Here is an 18,375-nt window from a genome sequence, read left to right on the forward strand (position 1 = left end):
GCTTATTGTTTGCCAGGCACAGTTTCATGAGCATTTAGTACCTAAATCTCATATAATCCTCCTGAGAATCCTGTGAGGCAGGAGCTGTAGTGTCCTCATTTTTCAGGTGCAGAAACTGAGGCACAGCGGTGTTACATAATTTTCCCAAGGTCACACAGCTAGGAAGCGGCAGAACTGGGATTTGAACTGGTGTTTGACCACTCTGACCCCGGTACCCAGCTTATAGGGTAGTGAGGAGCATGTGAACCTCTTGATACTATGCCTGGCTTAAAGTAAGCACCGGATAAGTGTAAGCTACTGTAATTATCCCCATCTTGGAAATTCAGGGCCTTTCTGACCTGTCAGGCCATGCCCGGTCACGTATCACCATAGGACCCTTTATCACCCCCTTAACAACGCAGTATTATTGCCACATCGGTTTGTCTTTCCTCCCTGAATTCTGTGAAAGCCACGAGGGCAGGTGCTCCTAGCCTCTGTGTCCCCACTGGCGGGCACAGGACCAGCCACCTCATCCTGGCTTCCTGGAGATTTATGAAACCAGGGAATGAACGAATAAGTGTAATGACGTCGCAGAAGGGCAGGCTGTCACGTTGGCTTTGTGTTTCTTGTCATTGCAGATGCCAAGACCAGGAGGTGGAGCTTTCTCTTGGAAGAGCACAATAAATTAAGTGAGATGCCTGCCTTGCTTGTTTCGTATCATGCTGTTGTTAAGCTTTAATTATCTGCCTTAAGTTTAACATATTTTTAAAGAGCACCACCCCCCCACCCCCCATCCCCTGCCTGTGGTAAGTTCACCTGCTTGTGCCCAGGACATGTGAAGGTGAAGATGGTCCCAGGCAGCCACACCCTGTCTGCTGAGATGGTGGCTTTGGGGCAGCTCGGGCAAACACAGGACCTCTTCTTCCACCCGAGTGTGGCCGTGCTAGTCAAGTTCCTGAGGCCCGTGCAACTTCCTACTCATCATAGAAGTGTTAGATGTGGACTTTGGGAATCAGTTGAGCTGGATTTGCTTTGTGTAGATGGAAGCCACTGTAGATTCCCTCTAAGAAAGGCTCTCGGTTTGCTACGAGAACCAGATGGTCAATGAAGGTTGCAGGGTCTAGGTGGCTGTGGGCTTTGTAGCACGTGTAGCATTTAATAAGCCCTTGGAAACTGACTAAGGGAAGGGATGTGTGTACAGCTATCAGTATAAGAAGGAGAAGCCAGTTGGGCTTACCATTTTTCCTCTCTGTGCTCTGCATGGGTTGGGCGTTGGGCAGTAAATTCTAGTGTGCCTGAGAGAGGGGGGACATGGACATAGCTCAGCCTGCCCTGGAACGCCCATCTGTCACCCATCTTCCAAGCTGCACACTCCTGCAGTGGGTCTGTGGCTGGCGCCACTTAGGTTCCTCCTGCTTGGCCCCCTGAGGACTTGCTGGGCCTCCGAGCCAGTGCTGGTCCCAGTCAGGCCAGGAGAGACATGATCCAGGGGGCAGCTCTGAGTCATTGGCCATCTTGCCCACCAGCCCAGGACTTGCAGCAAGAGGGAAAAGCTGGGTTTCTTCTCTCTGTCTCCTCCTCAAGTGACTGACTCGGTGACATCAGGTAGAGAATTCAACATTCTGAGTCTCCTCTGTCCTTTCAGTGAAAAAAAGGGGTCTTTACTCTGTTTCTATCCTACTGACAGAAGTTAAATAGGAGAGAAGTGTTTCTGATTCCTTGTGGAAGGACTTGCAGCAAACCCAAGGTTAAGTGTGACTGTGACGGGGTCCTTATTTAGCACCAGCAAACACTGGCTGACATGGCGAGGGTGACCGACGTTGAGCTGAGGCCCTGTGGCTGCAGCTTTCTGGAACTTGTGGTTCAGAGTGAACTATTTGGCCAAAGCTAAATTTTTGATAAGCAGTAGGAGTGAGTGTTTCCCTCTTGCCCCTTTGTTTTTCAACCGCAGGAAGGCATATAATTATGTTAGCTATAAAGGCTTTGATTTTTACGGACCAACACGAAGCAGGAAATGTACGGCCTTAGCGGAAGAATGTAATGAAAAACCATGTCTTGTGACTCCTGTAACATTATGTAATGGTTCCAAATCTTGTGTGTGCCGTAGACTCTTTGAAATACCTGAGGGACACGATGGATTCTTCACCCAGAAAAATGCACATCCTGGCCACATGTGAAATTTTGCATTTCACGTTAATAATTCCGCAGATCTTAAGAATTCTAGTGTTAGGGCTCAGATTGCTGTGTTACATGCTATCTTGTCATTACAGCGACTGGTGGAAGAGAAGACTGATTCTACACATTTCATAGATTGCAAAAATCTTGGACCCAGAGAAAGGAGGAAACAGTTGTCTTCCTCATTGGGAGCGTTGTAGGCTTACAATCAGGCCAGTGACAGAAGTCAGACCAGGCTGGTGATCTTGAGGTTGTAGCGTGACCTGTTTGGAAATGTAGATGCCAGCACCGTGAATAAGAGGCTGAGGAGACAAGGCTCTCCAGAATACCCCAGTTTAGCTCCCATTTTGTTGACAGACTGCAGACCTGGGGCCTCTCCTCCACCCCCAGCCCTCGTTCCTCCTGTGTGAAGTTAGGTTCCTGGCCCTGAGCTACCGAGCGTGTGCATTTGAAACTCATTAAGAAATGACAGTAAGACCTCCTGAGTGCATGAATGCTTATTGATGACATGGTGACAGTTATTTTCTCCAGATAACGGTGAATCTAAGAGCTTTCCTTCTCCCTCTTTTCTAAGTGACTTGAGGCCTTTCGCCCACGGTGAAATTGGCATAAGGCCTTTTGTTTTCGCCCGGCTGTCACAGTCCAGAAGGGCTCTGCATCCCCCTCACTGATCTTGTCTTGTCAGCTGCTATTTGAAAACACTAACATCTCTCTGCTCTGTGGCTCAGTAGCATTCTGCCGGAGAGCAATTTTACAGAAACGATTTCTAGATGACTCATGAAGCCAGACAGCACATTCCTGTCATCTTCTAGCACCTGGAAAGGACATTAGTGACTTGGGGGGCTGTCTCAGAAACTTACCCACTTGGCTGAACCAGCAGCGTAGGACCACGGAGGCAGTAGCTGGTGGGAGACCGAGTGGAGGTTGCTTTTTCCTCTTGAACGGCTGGGAGAACATAATGCTTACAAAGCACCACATTTCACACCGGCCGGGTCGTCATCCTTTTCTTAGCTTCCATCAGGTATTTGAGCACCGGCGGTCACCAGGATTAAAATAAAAATGGTTTCTGAAAGCACACGGAGTGCTCAGTCTCCTGAAGTGTGCACAAATCAGCATGTGCAGATTTAATTTGGAGGCATAAAATGTATTTCTCTGTCAGTAGGGGAAGTCTCTTTTATATTAAAGCCATCAACCTTACCTAATTTCTTATCATGGTGATTCTGTTCACGCAAACGGTTTCCAGAAATAACTGGTACGTACATTTAGTGAGAGATGGAAATGGATTTAAATATATTGAGACTACAGAGCAATTTAAGGTAGCAGTCAGATGGCTCAGCCCTCCATCTTGAGATCAATACTGACAATGGTAGCCATTTGATGATGTGGCAAAAGACTTGGAATACCTCGTGAGGATATTAAGAAAAGACGTGACCATGTGGCACACAGAACCAACGACCTTAGAATTTCCAGTACTACTGGGTAGAAATGAAATACACCCAGTTTCTTATTTGGTTCCGTTTACCAGGTTCCTGAAGACAGTTAGTCCCTTGGTGGGTTACTGTGACTCCCAAGGTGCCCGTGAGAAGGGAAAAGACAAAGAGCAACAGAAGATCCACAGACAGGAGTTACTCTTCTAATTAGATTTTTCAAAGGACAATGATAAAAGGGAAGGCCATCTCGAAAGCCTCAACCCATAGGACAGCAGGCTGTGATTAGTAGATTGCTGATAATTGCTCCACCAGTGACGTCTAGGTCTATCATCTTTGGTGTTTAACTTGTCTCTCTCCCACCCCCAGAATTATCTGTTTTGTTTGTACCCCTGGTTTATTCTTTTTCAGTTTCTCTCTTAAATAAAGGAGCTTTTTTTTTCTTCCCTCTTAATTTTAAAATCGGGTGAGGCTAAACTCTTTCAAAAAGCAAAACCATTGAAATTAATTTCCTTTCATTTCTTGTAGGTCCCAAGTAATTTTTCCCACTTGGGGTAATGGCTCTGACTGGAAGGAGAGATTTCCCTGTCCGTTATATAGGGGTCTGGAACCAGCACACTTGGAAGGAAAGTAAAGACCCCTAAATATAAGCTTTAATTGAAAGAGTCAGAGTAATGGTCACTCTTAGGAACGGTTTAGACTCTGAACTTGGCAGAGGTTGGTAAACTTTTTTTGTAAAGGGCCAGATAGTAAGTATTTTAGGCTTTGTGGGCTATATGGTCTCCCATCTACTTGATTTTGTCATTGTGGCAAGCAGGCAGATAGTTGTCATGGCTGTGTTCCAGTAACACTTTATCTACAAAAGCAGACAGTAGGCTGGTTTGGCCCGCAGGTCTAAGCTTGCCAACCTACTTTAGAGGTGCTCTCAGGTCACCTCCAAACCAAGGAACTTGGTCGTCTGCTTCACCATTGACGTCACTGCTGTAAAGCTCACCTCTCTCAAGGGGAGATCGGTATTCTGTCTTACGGAAAGGGTCTCAAGTGTGCAGGGCCATTTGTATTTTTATAAGTTGGTGGACTCAGCGTGACTCTGCCCTTTGTCATTGCTATTGTTTTTGTTTATAAATAGCCCTACTGTCCTCCTGATCTTCCTTGGAAACACCTAACAGCTTCTCTGCACAGAGCACAGTGCTTCCTTGCCTATCAACAGCAGATAACTTAGAGTTCTCAATTTCTCAAACATCAAAACCCAAATAAAACAAGAAGAGGGGTGCCTGGGTGGCTCAGTCAGTTAAGCATCCGACTCTTGATTTCGACTTAGGTCATGATCTCACAGTTCATGAGTTTGAGCCTTGCGTCAGGCTCTGCCCTAACAGAGTGGAGCCTACTTGGAATTCTCTCTGTCTCTCTGTCTCTGTCTCTCTGCCCATCCCCTGCTCTCGCACTTTCTCTCTCTAGATAAATAAGTAAACTTTAAAAAAAATGAAGAGAATGGAAATGACAAGATTTATTCATTCTATATCTTGCTTTTTCATGGGTCTTTCTGGGCTGATTTTTAAGAATGTGGGTCCTTGTTTATTTGAGTGGGAATACTGAGAGAATTGTTTTAAATTAGGTTAAAAAAAAAAGTCACAGAAACATTTGCAATTCTTCCGAGTGTCCGTGTAGTGTAGAAAATCAATTTGGCATTAGTGACTGCCCTCTTATTTGCAGAAACTAAGGGATAGAGAGGGAAAACCAGTTCTCTAGCCTTATGGACTTGCTCAGGATGTGACCGTCATCCCTCGGGTTTCTCTCCAGTTACGTTTTTGAGAAAACGGCATGTGCCAGAATTCCAGCCACCGAGCTCTGTATTTTGAGGCGCCCTCCCTGTCCTTAGCTCTCGTGGGCATTAGCACTTCCATTCATACCCTTCTGTGCTCCTTTCTAGTTGCACAAGTGCGCTGCCTTCCACAAGTTCAGCTGGATCCTCTGCCCAAGACGCTCACCCTGGCTTTCGCTTCACAGCTGGAGAAGACGTCTCCATGTGTCCCAGAAACCATCCCTGAGGCAGACCTTTCTGGAGTGGACTCCAAGCTCGTGTCCAGTCTGATGCCCTTCCAGAGAGTGGGAGTCAAGTAGGTTCTTGGTCTCCGTCTTGCTTGGACTCCATCACTTAGTACAAATGGGGTTCAGATGCTTCTTCTCTTAGGAACGCTCATCTTTCATGGACATCTAGGAGCAGCTAGGCATTAAACAGCCAGGTGTGCGGTCAGCAAAGCCTGATTATAACCATTGATTGCAAATTCTATGAGTTGATCAGGACTCTGGATCGCAGGTGTGCAGATACCCAACGAGGAGAGAGATTTCTCAGTGCGTGGAGTAGACAACCAAGGGCCTCCAAAGATCCCATCACACCTCCCTGTCTCACTCTCGGCTCGGCTCTCTCCTCAGTTTGCTTTGTTCTCAGCCAGGTGCTCCTCAGGTGTGGTGGCCAGGGCTGCCTCGCACTTCTGGCTTGCACCCGTCAGCTCAGCAACCCAGCGGAAGCACCTCTTTTCTGGTGGGCCTGACACTGAAGGGCCTGAAATCCGGTGCTGATGCCAGGACCAGTCGCTGTGCCCTGGGGGCTGGGGAGTCTTGTTGGTGAGAATGGATGACAGGCCCTGGAGCCAGCTGGTAGGGCCTGCCCCACCTGAGTTACTTGGATTGAGCGGAAGGTGGTGGTTTTCCAAAAGAAAGTCAGGGTGTTCTTATTATAGACAGAAAAAAAAGATAAGCCCACATCGTGACCTGTCCTGTGTTCTAGAGCTGCTTGGGAGGACCAAATGGCAGGTTTGAACTTGTCTTCTAGTGAAGAGAATGGAGGTCATAGAGAGGAAAAAGGCAGTCCTCATGGCCATCCAGAAGACAGCAGGAGCTACCTCTGCCATTCGGTGGTGTGGCTGGGGATATAGCCCCGTGCAGGGGAAGAGAGGAAATCGTGGCGCTGGCAAACAGGACGGCCTGTCCACACGCAGTCCACTCGTGAGGTTTTGGCAAACGCGTGGCCACTGTCTCTGACGGGATTTTGGTCTGTGATTTGGGCCCAGTCCCGCCTCCCTGCATTCCCACGGCCCCAGCTCTGCTCACACCCTTTTCCTCGTTTTTCCCTCCAGTTCCATCTGTCACGGATAACATGCTCTGCACAGCTCCGTCTTGCTTGAGAGCCTGCCCACCCCCACCCCTGGGCAGCATCTGTCTTCAGTATCCCAGTTCTCCTGGGCTCCGTTAGAGATCGGGGCCCACGTGGCACCTGCCGGCCCGGCCAGTTAACCTCGTCACCGCCGAGGGGTGTGACGTGCCTGAACGGGAGCCTGGCCAGCAGCTTCCACCTTTTTCACTATGGCTCTGAAACTGCTAAACCGAAAGGCTAATGAAACTGCTAAAGCTGCACTTGCAGCCTTTCTTCAGAGCTCCCCAGTTAAATCCAGATTTTAACTTGCATTCTCTGAAGAGGAGGAATTTGGTGTTGAGGGAACAGGGCTGTCGGTTCCATGTTGTTTTGTAAGAACTACAGTGAGAGCTCCCTTAATCGTATGGAGCAAAGTCTCCTAGATAGGTACCAGCTTCCTCTAATATCTAAATGGTCCCTTTTAACAGATGAGGGAGTCGAGACCCAGCAAGTCATGTGCCCGAGGTCACTCAGCTTCCAAGAGAGGACTCGGGGCTGACACCCATGTTTTGTGACGACGTCGTGGCATGTTTTCTGTTAGGCTGCGCTCCTGTTGTGGCCGCAGCACAAGGCCCTCCGTGCTTTGTTGCTCACCTGCCCCTGTCCGCCCTGGCCATCGGTTGTGTAAATCAAAAAGTAAGGGAGAAAATGAGTCTTTTCACACTTACCTCCCCACCTGGTCCGTGTGGAGAGTTGATCCTGGAAACAGTCTAGAAGATTTCTCTAAGGCCAGTGTGCCAAGGAGAGGCTGGGTCTGTTGGACAAGTGAGGCGGCAGTGTGCTGGGCTCCCTTCCTTGTCACTGAAGGTATATGGTGGTCACGGCCCTGGGGATGAAGGGGGGTGCACCCCCCCCCCCCCCCCCCGCCCCGGCTGGGCCGCTGTGGCCTCTGGGCGATGAGGACAGTGCCGTCACATGCCATGAGTAGTAGTCCACCCAGCTCGCCCCCTGCGGATGCGCTGCTCGCTTCTCTGTCTTTGCTGAGCACTGGCTTCCCCAGGGCAGCAACTCTACTTTCTGGCAACTCAAAAGGCCCCTTGCCAGCCATACCTGCTGCTGACCACGGGGGCTACACGCTGCCTTGGCTGTGAGAAGGAAAGAAAAAGAGCTAGTTGATGGGCTTATTATCAGGTTTCTGAGCAAGTGATCAGTTTTCCAGGAATTCACAGGAAAGAGGGCTGCTGTTTGGAGCAGGAGACCAGACATCTGGCACTTGGGATCCGTTTCGCTTTTCACTGATTCATCTTGTGAGCCAAGCAAGTCATTTTTCTTCTGTTCGTCTTGATTATTTTTCCCTTTTTGAGGAGTAGCAGTTACAAGAGAAACACTTCCTCAGCACTTAGGATGGATGGTGGCAGGCACTGTTTTCAGTGCTTTAGACAGTAGCTCTGTCAAAGCCCGGCAACGGCCTCTGGGGTGGGTCCTTTCATGCCCGTCTCACGGCTGAGGCATGAGGAGATTGGGTAACTGGCGTGAAGGTACCCAGCTGCGAAGCGGTGGAACCGGGCGGCCCCCCAGGCCAGTCTGGCCCCCCGGACGCTGGAACGCGCCCCGATGCACACAGCGTCAGCAGCGGTTGTCACACTGGAGGGCGGAGGGGCTGCGGCGGCTCCTGGTGGACGAGCTGCTGAGGCTGCTGCTCCCTGATAGACACCCCGGCTCCATCCTCCCCACGGCCTGTCCTCCTCTTCTCCAGTGTCCTGTCTCGGCCGGCTCCTTCCCTTTGCCCCTGTGCATAAACGTCCTCTCTGACCTTGAGAAAGCCTAATTTCAATGCCATCGTCTCTTCTTCCTTTCCCTTCTAGGCAGACCTGTCATGTGAGAGGCGTCCCTCCTGGCCCCTCTTTAGGGGCTGGTTCCCAGGGTCCTCCTGACCACTCCCCCAGGTCTCACCTGCACTGGGCTGAGGGGCCGCCTGTCCTGGAAATTTTCTCCCTTGGCTTCCATGATGCGCTTATCCTCTAGAGCCCCTCCCTGCCTTTTGACCCCCATTTCACATTTTCCCTATTTTGACTCTTCAGTGTTATCGTTGATTATACTGTCCCCTAATTGGCTCCCGCCTTCCCTGTCCAGGGAGCAGGTCTGTAGCGAGCAGGGCCCGTGTTCCCTCGTGCGGTGGCCCAGACCGGGTGGTGCACGTCCCATTACGTGGTTAGCTAACAGCCCTGACACTAACAGTGACACTAACAGTGCCACACCACTGTCCTTCCCGCATCTGCTTTCAGTTTTGCCATAGCGAAAAGAGGCCGCCTGCTGCTTGCTGACGACATGGGCCTGGGGAAGACCATCCAAGCCATCTGTATCGCGGCCTTCTATCGGAAGGAGTGGCCGCTCCTGGTGGTGGTGCCGTCTTCGGTGCGCTTCACGTGGGAGCAGGTCAGTTCCCTTTGTGTTGTGATTCTAACACCGAAGCGTCCTCGGTGTTAAAGCAGTCGAGTGACAGTTGGGGACAGGGCCCGGGAGCTTTCAAGATCCTGTCTCCGCTGAGGGAGGAAGGGAGAGGAGATGGCCTTCTGAGGCCAGGCTTATGATTTTTCTGAATTAGAATCAGGTTGTACCTTTCCAAAGCTAGCCAAGGAGCCGTGAGCTCAGACGTGGACGCGTTGCCTCAGTCTGGCAGCAGACTCTTCCCCAGTACGTCCTGTGCCCCTGCCAGTAACACCTTTCACCTGCACCACACTTCGGCTCAAAATGGTTACCTCCTCATCCCAAGGCAGCCGTGTGCAGTGGACACAGTAGATGTCAACCCCGTTTATGGATGACAAAACTGAATCTCAGTGAGGTGAAGCAGCGTGCTCACTGGTGATGGGAGCATTACAGGACCTTGAAGCCGCGTCTCCTGAGGTCAGAGTTCTTGCACCCTGCCGAAGGTGATGTGAGCAGGATGTCTGTGTCGACCAGGTACCATTATAGCCGAAGGAGCCGACACGAGCTTGTCTTCCATAAATCTAGGGATCAGAGTGCTTCCAGTAAAGGAATAAACACCCAGACAAGCAAACTTGGTGGAGAATGAAGAGCTCATTGATCATCAGTGGCTTTTCCCAGCTCTCTGCTACTCATGGCAGCTGTCAGCCTCGTCACACGCCGGCTTCTGACTCAGCCCCACCGTGAGCCGCTTGTGGAGAAGAGGCGACTCTGCCCGTAGCGCTCAGCCCGGTGCACAGACGTGCCCTTCCAGCTGAAGAGAAAGCAAAACTTTAAAAATGTGCATCGAAACAATACCTTTTTATCCCTGTCTCTATGACCTGAATCTGCCGCTGCCTCTAGAAACTAACAATTCAACACATATTTATTTGGTGCGTGTTAGATTCCCACAGCACCCTCAGAAATGCTGAAAGAAAGAACCAGGTGGTCACTTGGTTATGAGCAGAAGCGAAAGTAGAGAAAGAAGCAGCACTTGACATCACAGCAGTGTCAGCCCCGGGATGCCAGGGGAGCTCCCAGACACCAGCCGCTGACACGGAGGCTGTTGGGGGCCTCCCATTGGTTGCAGGCAGTGGCTTTGGCTAGAGATGGCAAGATTTCTGGAGAGAGCAGGTGATAAGTATTTTTGTCATTATCGGTGTCTTTGGTATATACCAGCATCTGGTAAGACTTCCTTTATAAAATTCCTCATTGAAAGAGTCACATTCTTTCCCTGCAGAACCCTGCCATCTAGTTAGAGATTGAAGGGATGGAATCCGCAGACCGCATAGTGACTGCTAATGATATTTGCATACTAAGGAAGGCAGTGTCCCGTTAGTAGAAAGTGAAGGAGTGGATGGGTAAGAGGGCAGCGGAGGTGTTTGCTGTTTATGGGCCCAAGGGTGCCAGCAAATGCAGAAGGGTGTGGAGAGAAAGGCACTGAGTTTGTTTCTCGGGGAGCGTTAACATTGTCCCTTGAGGGGGTGCTGTTGATGGGTTGGCTGGGGCCTCAGCTGACTGCTGCCGGCCAGGTCTCCCAGGCTCCATTCTCCCCTCTCATCCCCAGGCCTTCCTTCGGTGGCTGCCGTCTCTGAGCCCAGACCGCATCAATGTCGTGGTGACCGGCAAGGACCGCCTGACAGCTGGCTTGGTCAACATTGTCAGCTTTGACCTTCTGAGCAAGTTAGAAAAACAGCTAAAAACCCCTTTTAAAGTTGTCATCATCGTAAGTGACTTGGCAAAGTCTTTAAGTACTTTCTCTCTGGGGAAACTTTCTCTTAAAAGCTCCAAGAACTTTGATGCCTGTGTTCTACGGGAGCCTCCCTCTGTTTCCAAGAGAATAGAAATCACTGTCTTTATTTTGTGGGAAACTGACATTTTATTCATCTCAAATAGCAGTCCTCAACCCTAGCTGCATATTAGAATCTCCTGGGGCGCTTTTTGAAAAGTGTCATTTACTAGGCCTGAATTGGGGGTTTGCAGCCCATCTCTCCAACACGAAGTCATGGGCAGGGGCTGCTGGTGCGGACAACAAGGGCGTGTACCTTCACGTGGCGGCCTCTTGTCCGGGTGGCTTAGGCACATGGTCCAAACAGCTAATAAGGTTTTTTCCAGCCAGTATAAAGACCCTCCCTCCCCCACCTCAAAAAGTACAGCTGACCCTTGAACCACATGGGTTTGAATGCATGGACCCACTTATGGGCACATTTTTTTTGATAAGTTCAGTCCAGTACTGTCTTTTCTCTTCCTTATGATTTCCTTAATACTTTTTCTCTAGATTACTTTGTTGTAAGAATTCATCATATAATCCTGTACCATACTAAGTATGTGCTAATCGACTGTATGTTATCGGTAAGACTTCCGGATGAGTAAAGGTTTGGGGGAGTCCAAAGTAAACACTGACTTTTGACTTTACGAGGCGGGGGGCGGGAGGGGGCGGGGGCGGTTAGTGCCCCTAATCCCTGTGTTGTTCGAGGGCCACCTATACTTTTTCCTCAGGTTTGTTGTTTTTTGAGTAGGCTTTACTCAAATTCTGTGCACAGATGTGACAGCACATCTTTCAGTCACTGGCTTTCCTTGTTTACATGCTTCACGTACTCCGTAAGGAAAGTCTAGAGAGACCTGGTGCCAGCTACCTGTCAGAACCCCGTGTGTTCACATGGCTCACAACTGAAGATTATGAAAAGGTGTGCAGTCCCCACCCCCCATCCAGGTAGCCACTAACAGACATGCAGGGCCGAAGACCGCAGCGGATGGTTTTCAATGGAAGCTTACCCTTGTTTATCCTCTTGGTGAAAGAGGGACACCCAGTGCCTCGGGACGATATGAAAGAGCCTTCTTTATTCAGACGTGTGAATTTTAAAGCCAGTGGTATTTTCCTGAATTCTCTGACAGTGGCTTCCCAAATCTTGATGCTCAAAATGTGTAGTGCATATCTCATCTAGAAGGAGAGAAAGGGATGAGTTTTTAGGAGGCCCAGAAAAGTCCGCAAATTGCAGTAGAGCCTGTGGGTTTCTCGACATGGGGCTGGCTGTCATGGGAGGCCTGTTCGTCCGCATGTCCAGCCAACAGCTGAGCACCAGCTCCACGGCCTGCACGGTGCTGTGCCCTGGGGGTGTGGAGGGAGGAGAGTCAGCCCCATTCTCTAAGATACCATAGTCCAGTAGGACAGACAGACACATAGCACACGGATCATGATAGTACATTTTAGTGCTTTCATAGATGTGTGAGCCAAGTATTGTGGGAACTCAGAGAAGAGAAGAAGAAGGCATAGTTGCTGACCTCGGGCATCTATTATCATGATTTGGGCGTGAGAACCATACTATGGCCTTAGCTCAAGCAAACTTAAATGGTTATATCTTTTTGCAAAAGCTTATTTATTTATTTTGAGACAGAGCAAGACAGTGTGCAATCAGGGGAGGGACAGAGGGGGAGAGAGAAGCTGTCAGCACAGAGCCTGACGTGGGGCTCAATCTCACAAACCGTGAGATCATGACCTGAGCTGATCAAGAGTTGGATGCTTAATGCACTGAGCCACCCAAGTGCCCCAAATGTTTATATCTTCTCATAGCTGTCAGGGCAATGAGTCTTCGAGGGAGTCATTTCTGGTTTGGCACAAATTTGGGTGTGGCTTTGAAAAAATGGTAGCATACCTGTAAAATGAAAACATGAAGTATCCCAGGATGATGGTGACGGTTCTACAATGTGTAGGAAGAATAATGCCTTCATCTCCTGAGGGTTACCCTGTGTCAGGTACTTTATGTGTAACTGCCGATCTTCCCGGTGGCTCCTAAGGCAGATGTTCTCTCCATTTCAGCCCTAATGGAACCGACAGTGAAAGTGGTTACATGATTTGCCCACAGGCATGAAGCCAGCAAGATGGGGCGTCATTGATCAAAGCTGGACTGCATCTGGCTTTAGAATTCATGTTTTTCTGCTTCTGGCTCAACACTTAGCCTGCCATATGGTTTTTGGCAAGCCACTTACCACCAGTGTTGGTTTGTCTTCCGTTAGTTAAGAGCCCTGTCTTCTGATTTCAGAGAAACGTTGTAAGAGGGAATAAAGTGTCAACTCTAAGATGTTACGCTTCTTTGGAGAGTTCAGATAGAAGCCATTCCTTGGGGTTAGAGTGGTGGTACATGTTAGCCCACTGCTTAAAGGGTCTTTTCCTTCCCTGTCCTCTGTACTTTCTGCTGTTTCTCTCTATAAATCCCTTTTTCTTGGCTGTCATATGCATTCGTCATCACACAGTATGAATATTACAGCCCAGCTTTCTAGGAACAGATACTGTGACATTTGTGGGTTCACCTTACTTATACTCCCCTCCATTGTGCTTTTGAGGTCCATTTCGGTTTATCATAGCTGAAATGGAACAGGAGGTTTCTCACATCACCTCTAGAGATAGAGCCAGGATCCCCCCCACCGTGTCCCCATCATAGTGTGGCCAACAACCACCGAGTGCTTACTAAGTTAGCTGGCAGGACTGTTCTGTGTGTCAGCTCATTAAGACTTACAGCAACCTGATAAGTTAGGTAGTGGTATTTTACCCATTTTATTGATAGAGAAACTATAGAGAGGTCTGTTGGTTGCTCAGGTACATAGCAAGTGATTTGAATATGAACCAAAATAGAAACTTCCCCTCAAAATACTAAGAATATATTAGTTACAAATTTGGGTTTAGAAAATATGACAGGGACTCATGATCGGTTATGGTTGAACAAGAAACCGCTAGGGGAGGCATCCTCAGTGCAACACCATGCCAGGTCAAGCTTAATGTGAGCCCTGTCTCCATCCGCTCAGCATTTGGCTGTTTCTTTTCAGGATGAATCTCACTTCCTCAAGAACATTAAGACAGCCCGCTGTCGCGCAGCTATGCCCATCCTCAAGGTGAGTCTGCTGAGAATAGACTTGAGGCTGGAGCCCACCCAGCGCAGAGGTCCTGCTGTATCTTGCTCAGGCTTGCAGGGGGGTCCAAGGAGAGCAGGGGCTGTAAGTCCAGGGCCAGGGGCTCTGGGCCGTGGACGTGACTTAGGTTGACCAAAGCTATCACCGTGTAGGGCTTCAGTGCCAGACTCGGTGTTCTTCCTGACGTCCTGCTAAGGAACTGACGCCTGGTGCAGTCACCTCTGTCTCTCAGAGATGAAGGCCTGTTGAAGGTCACAGGCTGGATGGGGACTGCATTTTGGGTCCTCCTCGGGCTCCCGGACAAGGCAGAGGGGAGCTGCCAGCATCGTGTCCTCCGAACAGCTCAGGAGAAGCTTCCTGTCTTCTAAGCCACTTGTGGGGGCCCGGCTCTCATGGTGCTAGGAACCAAGGGAGAGGAGTCATACAGACTTGGAACCGGGCCATCAGGGATCAGCAGGAAGCATTGGCAAACCCGAGTCATGCCCAGAAGCTGGTGCTCTTTCCTGGGGTCACCCTAAGCCTTTTTTGTTAGCGAGACGGGCAGCCATGTGCACCCCTTTCTGTGGTCTACACGGGGGCCTGAGTGCTTTGGCTGGTTGAGCCTTGGCTTCAGAGCAGGTGGGGGTGTGGATTTAGTGGAGCTTCGGGTCGTTACCTGGATGTGTTCTATTCTGACATGAATTCAACCTGTGCCATGTTTCACCTGGCACACACTTCCGTGTCTGTGGTTTGTGTCCACACTCTCCCGACCCCAGACGGTGGCAAGGCCCCCAAATTTTCTTCCTTCTTTTTCTGGAGAGCTTTTTCGTAATATTGGGGGACAATACCACAATTAAGAAAGTAGCTTTTTCCTCTCCTAAGGTAGAAATCTCTCACAGATGACTTTGGGAGAATCTACTTTGGTTTATGTAGACTGAGCAGACAAAAGTACATGTTTATCTGTGCTTTATTAAAGCAGCCTTGGTGTTGTGCCAGCACATTAAACCTGCAGCTTTCATTGCTTAAAAGAAGCTTTAAGTTGTACCTAAACTAGGGAAAACAAATATGCTAAGTGTTGCTGGGGCTTATTAACATTTGAAAATTCACTTAATTTTTTCAACTTCCCCTGAAGCACAGCCGTCTACTCATTTCAAATTTTATTTTGCTTTCTTTTGTTTTAGGAATAATAAATAATATGATACATCTTCCAAAGCAGGATTATGTCATATGCTCCAAACTTAAAATAAAAGTCCTTTACTTAAAAACCTTGATCCTCTGCTCATGTTACCTATAAATATTTATGGACACACTTAAATGAAACATTTTTCCCAGAGTGGTGACCCTTCTTTTAGGAGGCTTTGATATGTTCTCTTTTGCAAAATGTTACCAGATCTTCGTACTGTGGTTCCAATATTATAGCCATACCTAAAAGTAAATGTGTACCCTTGATTGTTTAGGCCAAAGAAACGGCACAGTAGATCGGGTATATCATTAAAGGTATAGTTGGGGAGCTTCTGAGCAGCCATCTTGTTAATGCAGTCATTGCCCAGCCGGGAAAGCTGGACCGCATCCTTGTTTCCGAAATATATGCTTCTGAGCCAGACCTTTTAAAGCAGCATTTATATCTTTAATATCGTGGGTATATTTCAAATTGATATATTTGAGACAAATCTTTTAGCAGTTAACTAGCATAGATTACTCTGCACTTGCTGTACAACCTGGATGTGTTAACACTTTAAGACAGGACCCACGAACATAGCCTGCTGCTTATGAAGGTGTCCTGAATCCACTCTCGTACATAACATTGAGTTCACAGGGTTCCGGACCTGTGAGTGGAGGTGGGGTTGAGGCATTCTGCCTCAAACCTTTCATCTCTCCGCTGTGTTTTCATCTAGATCAGAGTTTCTCAGCCTTGGCACCATTGACACTGTGGGCTGGATCGTTCTTTGTTGTGCAGGGCTGTCCTGTGTGCTGTAGGAAGTGTAGCACCATCCCTGGCCTCTACCCACTAAGTGTCAGTAGTACCCCCCAGTGGTGACAACCAAAATTGTCTCCAGATATTGCCAAACGTGCTCTGGGGGGCAAATCACTCCTCCCCATCTCTGTTGAGAACCACTGATCTAGGTACTCCAAGGAGATGAATCTAAATATTTTTGGAACAAGAGGAGAGTTGGGAGAAGTAAAATATGCCCTTGAAAAGCCATGTCAGGGCCTAATTTGGTACCACTTGGTTGTTCCTCCAACTTGTGCACCTCCTAGAACTATATTCTGATGATTTCAAGACATGTTCAGCAAATGTGCATGGTGGGGTGATAGGTTATGCCATCCAGTCTGTGAGATGGCCAGGCCAGATCACATCCTGGAAATGCAGGTTTCATAAATGGTGATGGCAGACACAGGGCACGTGTGGTTGAGGTTGTAGGAAACTGGTGTCGTCCCCTGGGAAGTGTGACGTCTTTCTTCTCCTACAGCACTATTTGTTTGGGCTACTAAAGAAAGATAGTTCTGTTTTTATGGATACATGCATGAAAGTAGGCAAGACAGAAAGCTATGAAGAACAAAATTCAGATCCCCTTTATTCCTTCCAATGGAGAAAACCACCAGTAACAGCTTGGTCATTTTTCCAACATGGCAGTTGGAGAGCAGGGTCATCATTTTTAATGGCTCTAGAGCATCATGTTGCGTGGACGCGTCCCGTAATTTAACCCTTAGTGTTGGATGTTGTTTTGCTATTATGAATAATTTTGCAAGCGAGCACCATCCACGTCTTTGCAGCTTGCACACCTCGACCCCATTAGGACAGATGTCTACACACAGAATTGCTGGGTCAGAATTTCACCTTTTGATAGATGCCTCTGATGTCCCATGTGGCCAAGCATGACTGTCTCTACTCCCACTCAGCCTGAACCGCACAGTCTTTCCCATAAGACTCTGGCCCTCATGGGTGTCAGTCTCTTTCTTTTGTGCAACGAGGTACGTGTTTGAGTCTTCCTTAGTGGTGTTGGGTTTATAGTGCTTCTTACTGTCAAACCAGTGTTAGATGATTTCAGTAGAGAGAAAAAGCCCTCAGAATCCCCACCATCCTTTCCTAATAAATACCTGTTTTTCTTTTTGTGTGAATAGAGCCTCTTTTACAAATCACTGTTGATTGGTTAGATGAAATGAGAGTAGTGGTCTAAAATGTATGAGCCTTTTCTTTTTCCATCCTCATTAATTGAGTGTAAATAAATGATATATTCAAAAGGGTATACAGTGAAAAATGACTCTGTCCCCCCTCTGGGCCCCTGACCCCTTGATCTGTGTCTGCAAGGCAGCCCAGGTTACCAGATTCTCACGTTTACTTCTAAAATGTAGTCTGTGCCCTGTGAGTATGTGCATCCGGGTTTTCTTCTTTCCTTCTTAGAGTGTTCTACAACCACTCCTTTGCCCCTGCCTTTTTTCTCTTAATAGTGTACCTCAGAAACTGTCCCACCTCACTTCAGATGACACAAGCTCATTGTTACAAATACTGTTTTTGGTTGTACGACTCTACCATAATACATGTCATCTGTTCCATTTTGATGGGGTTGTAGCCAGGCTTTGGCCATCTTTTCATACGGTATACAAGCAGGTGGTAGAAAACCCAGTCCCGCCACATTGACAAGAGACGGCTCTTCGCCCCTCTCAGCCCGAAGGGAGAGTGGTGTCAGTTGGAGGGTCTGCTGTCCCAGTTGAAGAGGCTGCAGGAGGAGGAGTCCCTTGTGGTCCTGCCGTTCTGGTATGAATTCTCTCAATTGCAGCACAGAATCAGAAATTAAATTATTGGAATCTAGTACGTAAGGTAAAATAGACTTTTTTCCGGAGGAAAAAAACATGCTTAGTATTTAATTTGAGCATGTGTGTTATATTAGTGATACCTATACCCATGCATGCCTTGAAGGTCAAAACAACAGAACTTTAATTAGCTATAATTATAACATTTAATGTTTTCTTGTACATTTTGGTGTTTTTGAACTGCTGTAGTCATGTTCTTCCTTGTTTCTGTTCTTACCTCAGAATGAGTTGCCTTTTACATGGCATCAGAATTTTATTAATATCGAAGCAGTGATACTCGCCTGCCTTGAAAGCTCTTTGGTTGTCATGCAGATCAGTTTAGTGTTGGTGGTGGTGTTCAGACTTGTGACTGGAGCTTTGTCTCTTTGGGGGAAGAGGCTAAAACCTAGAAGGGAACCATTTTATATGAAATATGCTGACCCGACCAGAGACTGAGGCCATTTACGAGGCATCACTAAGTGGTAGGGATCACTGCTGATCCCTGGGGTGGCCCTTGGTCAA

General features: G+C 48.3%; 1 protein-coding gene across 6 annotated transcripts in view; it reads left to right on the plus strand.

The window, feature by feature from the left end:
- Nucleotides 1–18,375, plus strand: part of SMARCAL1 (SWI/SNF related, matrix associated, actin dependent regulator of chromatin, subfamily a like 1) — a 53,567-nt gene that overhangs the window by 9,305 nt on the left and 25,887 nt on the right. For all 6 annotated transcript variants that reach the window (XM_045481179.1, XM_045481176.1, XM_045481180.1 and 3 more), the window contains 5 exons: nucleotides 618–668; nucleotides 5,512–5,698; nucleotides 9,000–9,150; nucleotides 10,745–10,903; nucleotides 13,999–14,064. In XM_045481179.1, the coding sequence (XP_045337135.1) occupies nucleotides 618–668; nucleotides 5,512–5,698; nucleotides 9,000–9,150; nucleotides 10,745–10,903; nucleotides 13,999–14,064 (614 nt within the window). The remainder of the gene's footprint in view (nucleotides 1–617; nucleotides 669–5,511; nucleotides 5,699–8,999; nucleotides 9,151–10,744; nucleotides 10,904–13,998; nucleotides 14,065–18,375) is intronic.

This window comes from Leopardus geoffroyi, chromosome C1 (genome assembly GCF_018350155.1).
Source record: "Leopardus geoffroyi isolate Oge1 chromosome C1, O.geoffroyi_Oge1_pat1.0, whole genome shotgun sequence".
In the NCBI taxonomy this organism is placed as follows: domain Eukaryota; kingdom Metazoa; phylum Chordata; class Mammalia; order Carnivora; family Felidae; genus Leopardus; species Leopardus geoffroyi.